The sequence below is a fragment of the Oratosquilla oratoria genome, chromosome 8, assembly GCF_046742065.1.
Source record: "Oratosquilla oratoria isolate Oo_2021 chromosome 8, ASM4674206v1, whole genome shotgun sequence".
Classification (NCBI taxonomy): Eukaryota; Metazoa; Arthropoda; class Malacostraca; order Stomatopoda; family Squillidae; genus Oratosquilla; species Oratosquilla oratoria.
The window spans coordinates 144,604-149,977 of NC_134784.1; the positions used below are offsets into that span (position 1 = coordinate 144,604).

The following is a 5,374-nucleotide window of genomic DNA, read 5'->3' on the forward strand; positions in this document are numbered from 1 at the left end:
CAAGGAGGGAGTCTTAAAGTGTGCAAGGATGGTGTGTGGAACAAGAAGGACAGGGGGAAATAGAAGAAAGGGTAGTGAATGGTGGGATGAAGAAACAAAGAAGGTTGTAGAAGAGAAGAAGCGAGCATTCACAGATTGGTTACAAAAGAGGACGGGGGAGTCATATGAGAGGTACAAAGAAAAGAAAAGAGAAGTAAAGCAAAAGGTAAAGGAGGCAAAGAGGAGAGCAGATGTGAAATGGGGTAGGAGTATGACAGAAAGTTTTGAAAGTAATAAAAAGATGTTTTGGAAAGAAATTAAGAGAGGAAGAGGAGGCGAATCAAGTAGGGAAGAAAAGGTAAAAGGTACAGATGGAGAGATGATAATGGAAGAGATGGCAGTAAGGGGAAGATGGGCAGAATATTTTAGGGAGTTGCTAAATGTGAAGGAGGATAGGGAAGGAAAGATAGCTGCAGTGGGAAATGCGGAGAAAATGACCGTGATGAGTGAGGAGAATGGAGGAGAAATAAGGAAGGATGAGGTGAAGGCAGTTGTAAAGATGATGAAAGCAGGTAAGGCACCTGGTCTGGATGGATGCAATGCAGAATGTCTGAAAAAGGGAGGTTCAGTGATGGTGGACTGGTTGGTGAGGTTATTTAATGTTTGCTGGAGAGAGGGTAGAGTACCGGAGGACTGGAGAAGTGCCTGTATAGTTCCTCTTTACAAGGGAAAAGGGGACAAGTGTGAATATAGTAGTTTCAGAGGGATTAGCCTGTTAAGTGTAGTAGGGAAGGCTTATGGGAGGATCTTAATTGAGAGGATTAGGAGAGGAACAGAAGGAGTAATTGGTGAGGAACAGTGTGGATTTAGGACAGGTAGAGGTTGTGTAGATCAGATCTTTGTGGTAAGACAGATATGTGAGAAAGCTATAGGAAAGGGGAAGGATGTTTTTTGGGCTTTTATGGATCTGGAAAAGGCTTATGATAGGGTAGACAGAAAGGCACTGTGGGAGGTTATGCAGATTTATGGGATAGGAGGAAAGCTTTTGGGAGCTGTCAAGAGTTTTTATGAGAGTAGTAGAGCTTGTGTCAGGATTAGAAATGGAGAGAGTGAGGGGTTTGAAGTAAAGGTGGGACTTCGTCAAGGATGCGTTATGTCGCCCTGGCTGTTCAACTTATACATGGATGGGGTGGTGCGAGAGGTGAATGCTAGGGTAGTGGGTCAGGGATTGGAGATGGTTAAAGAAAATGGAGAAAAGTGGGAGGTGAGCCAGCTGTTGTTTGCGGACGACACTGCGCTTGTGGCAGGGTCAGAGGAGGGATTGAGGAAGCTGGTGGCAGAGTTTTGGAGAGTATGTGATAGAAGAAAGCTAAAGATAAATGTGGGTAAAAGTAAGGTGATGAGATGTACAAGGGGTGAAAGTGGCAGTAGACTGGAAGTGAACATTAAGGGAGAGCGACTGGAGGAAGTGGATAGTTTTAGATACTTGGGTGCAAGTGTAGCAGGAAAAGGTGGAGTGAAGGTGGAGGTAGAATGTAGATTGAGAGAAGCGAGTAAATGCCTTGGTGGATTAAAGAGTGTAATGAGGAATAGACATTTGGGAATGGATGCTAAGAGGAGACTGTATGAAGGAGTGATTGTGCCAACAGCACTGTATGGGGCAGAAACGTGGAACATAAGAGAAGAAGAGAGAAGGAGTTTGAATGTGTTTGAGATGAGGTGTCTGAGAAGTATGGTGGGGGTTACTAGGCTGGATAGAGTGAGAAATGAGGAGGTGAGGAGGAGAACAGGGGTGAAAAAGGATTTGGGAGATAGGGTTGATGAAAGAATATTAGGATGGTTTGGACACATGGAAAGAATGAGTGAAGAAAGACTAGTAAAAGAGGTATGGAAGGCAGATGTGGAGGGAGTGAACATGAGGGGACGTCCTAGGATGAGGTGGATGGATGGGGTGAAGGGGGCTTTGGGGAAGAGGGGAATGTCTGTTGAGGAAGGAAGGGAGAGGACGGAAGACAGAGGTGAGTGGAGAATGGTTGTATATGGATGATGTTGTGATTGCATGAGGAGGAATGGGCGGGGGGGGGGGGGTAGTATGTGTGAGTAAATTTTGACGCAGCCCGAAGGGATTTCTCCCCGTCCTCTCCTTATATGCAAGGGGGACGGAGAGGGGGGGTCGCCGATTGAATGAAGCGGCCTTGCTGTGGATGTGCTGTGTCTTACGACACTGCTTCTGACCCAGGGCGGTGGGCAGGGTGCAAGGATGACCCGTCATCCAGGAGGTGCTCAGATGAGAGGGAGGGTGGGAGGGGTGTGGAGTGTATTTAGGGATGAAATGGGTGGGAGTGTTTTTATGCCTTTCCCTTTTTGGCTACCTCCCTTGGAAGGGGGAAAAAGCCTTGGTATATGTATGTATGTATGTATTATTATTATTATTATTATAATTATAATTATTATTAATATTATTTTTTTTTTTATTGTTGTTGTTGTTGTTGTTGTTGTTGTTGTTGTTGTTGTTGTTGGAAGTAGAAGATAAATGTAAGATAAAAAGTTGAAGTTGAAGAGAAATGTAAGATAAAAGTTAAGGCGATGAGATGTGCAGAGAGAGAAGGTTGCAGTAGACTGGAAGCGAGTATTAAGGGAGAGAGACTGGAGGAAGTGGATAGTTTTAGATATTTGGGGGCGAATGTGACGGGAAAGAGAGGGGGTGGAGGTGGGGGTAGAATGGAGATTCAGGGAAGCAAGTAAATCTCTTAGTGGATTAAAAAGTGTAATGAGAAATAGACATTTGGGAATGGATGCTAAGAGGAGATTGTATGAAAGAGTGATTGTGCCCACAGCACTGCATGGGGCAGAAACATGGATCATAAGAAAGGAGGAGTTTGAATGTGTTTGAGATGAAATGCCTGAGAAGTATGATAGGGGTTGCTAGGCTAGATAGAGTGAGAAATAAGGAGGTGAGGAGGAGAACAGTGGTGGAAAGGGAGTTGGGAGATAGGGTTGATGAAAGAGTATTAGGATGGTTTGGACACATGGAAAGAATGAATGAAGAAAGATTAGTAAAAGGTGTGGAAGGCAGAGGTGGAAGGAGTGAACATGAGGGTCGACCTAGTATGAGATGGATCGATGGGGTAAAAGGGGCTTTGGGAAAGAGGGGAGTGTCTGTTGAGGAAGGACGGGAGAGACTAGAAGATAGGGGTGAATGGAGAAAGGTTGTGCAGGGATGATGGTGGAATGCATGAGGTGGAATGGGTGGGGAGTGAGGGAGTATTAATTTGAGGCACCCCGAAGGGATTTCTCCCCGTCTTCTCCATTTCTGCACGAGGGGACGGAGGTTTAATGAAGCGGCCTTGCTGTAAATGTAGTGTGTCTTGCGACACTGCTTCTGACCCAGGGCAGTGAGCAAGATGCAGGGATGACCCGTCATCAAGGAAGAGCCAAGATAAGAGGGAGGGAGGGGGTGGATGGGAGTGGAGTGTGTGGGGATGAAATGTATGTGAGTGTGGATTTATGCCTTTGACTTTGGCTACCTCCCTTATAAGGGGGAAAAGGCTACTGGAATGTGTATGTATGTGTGTATTCCTATTTGTGGTTTTCGTCTATGATTTCTTAATATGGCGGAGTCTGTCCACAGGCAAACCTGAGATTTTTTTTTTTTTTTTTTTTTTTTTTTTTTTTTTTTTTTTTTTTTTTTTTTTTTTTTTTTTTTTTTTTTTTTTTTTTTTTTTTTTTACTTTTTTCAAATTCTGAATCTGGTTCCTGGCTTTGCCGCGATGACCTCTCTTTGTTTTAATCTGTCGCTGTGTCAGTTTGAATTCCATTAACTCACCAGTCAGTGACGTGCTATGGGGGTGGGGGCCGAAAGGTCGGTGCCCTAGGGCAGAGGTTCTCAAAGTGGGGGTCCCGACCCCCAGAGGGGTCGCGAAATAATTTTGAGGGGTCGCGATCGAGATCGTGCAACCCCTCCTCCTCCTCTTCCTCCCACTACCCATCCTAACGCGTCTATAACTCGCCGCAGCAAGAAATGGCCGTTATGGCGGAGCCACCATCCAATGTTGCCACATCTCCTTCTTACTGTTCTTTCACTTGTATGCGACCCCAAGAATTCCTCCACTGACGGTGTGGTGCAGATTGATGAGTCGACTGACATCTCAAATTCTGCTCAGTTACTCGTATTCATGGAAGACTTCATGAAGACATGCTGTTTTGCTCTACTCTGGAAGGAACATGCACAGGGGATGCTATTTTCATAGAGTTAGACAGCAAGCTACGTGAGATGGGATTGCCGTGGGACCAGTGTGTCGGTGTATGCACAGACGAGGCTGGGGCAATGCTAGTTAAAAGGAAAGGATTAAGAGGAAAAATCATGCAGGTGGCTCCTAATGTGAATTTCAATCATTGTATTATTCATCGGGAAGCTCTTGCCAGTTCCAGAGCTAAAAAGTGTTCTTGAAACTGCAATTAAAATAGTCAATTTCATAAAGTCACGGCCACTGAACGCCAGATTGTTTGCCATGCTTTGTAAGGACATGGGTTCGGACTATGAGGCTTTATTGCTCCACACAGAGGCCAGGTGGCTCTCCCGAGGCAAAGTTCTTACACGCCTGTATCAGGTGAGGGATGAAGTTCGCCTCTTTCTTCTTGAATGTGGGTCCACACTCAATGTTCATTTGTGTGACTCCATATGGCTAGCAAAACATGCATATATGAAAAAGTGAATGAGCTGAACTTGTCAATACAAGGCCCAAACACAAACATTTTGACAATGTCCGACAAAGTAAATGCATCCAGAAGGAAGCTAGAACGATGGGCTGTGAGATCTGAAGAGGGAAATGTTGAAATGTTTCCCTTGCTGGAAGAATTCGTTGAAGAGAATGAATTGCACGCATGTTTGGATGACATGAGAGGAGCCATCGCCATTCACCTTCGAAGCCTCTTTGACCACTTCAAAAAGTACTTCAAGGAAGAGACAACTCTACAACAACATGACTGGATTCGACAGCCGTTCACTGCTACCGGGAGTCACTTACCATCAGATCTGTAGGATGCCTTGCTTGAACTTTCGAGTGCTGGAACCTTACGGATAAATACAAAGTAATGTCGTAACACATTCGTAAAATTCAACAAGAACCCACTTTGTTGGATAAGAAGAAATGAAATAGATGATTTCCATATATTTCGATCACGGACTGTGATCCTCTTCATTTCTTCTTATCCAACACAGTGGGTTCTTGTTGAAACTTACGGATGAAGTTTGAGTCGACAACACTGGACGAGTTTTGGATATCAATGGCACTCCGTGTTGCGGTTTCCAGCATCGCCCCAAGGCTGGAGACGCTGTGCTCCAAGAAGCAAGCCCATACTTCCCATTAATAATGGTAAGTTGTTCAGCCTTAAG

At 44.8% G+C, this 5,374-nt stretch overlaps 1 protein-coding gene across 1 annotated transcript; it reads left to right on the forward strand.

Moving 5' to 3' along the window:
- The first annotated feature begins 4,174 nt into the window (after nucleotides 1-4,174).
- LOC143027512 (zinc finger BED domain-containing protein 5-like) lies at nucleotides 4,175-4,694 on the forward strand. The gene is made up of 2 exons (XM_076188797.1): nucleotides 4,175-4,360; nucleotides 4,461-4,694. The coding sequence occupies exons 1-2, from the start codon at nucleotides 4,175-4,177 to the stop codon at nucleotides 4,692-4,694; spliced, it is 420 nt and encodes a 139-aa protein (XP_076044912.1).
- Nucleotides 4,695-5,374: the final 680 nt, after the last annotated feature.

Bases quoted from the DNA above. Each gene is read 5' to 3' on its own strand.
- LOC143027512 (XM_076188797.1), top strand. From the start codon at position 4,175: ATGCTGTTTTGCTCTACTCTGGAAGGAACATGCACAGGGGATGCTATT. The intron at 4,361-4,460 runs GTGAATTTCAAT...AATTTCATAAAG, and splicing joins TCATGCAGGTGGCTCCTAAT to TCACGGCCACTGAACGCCAG.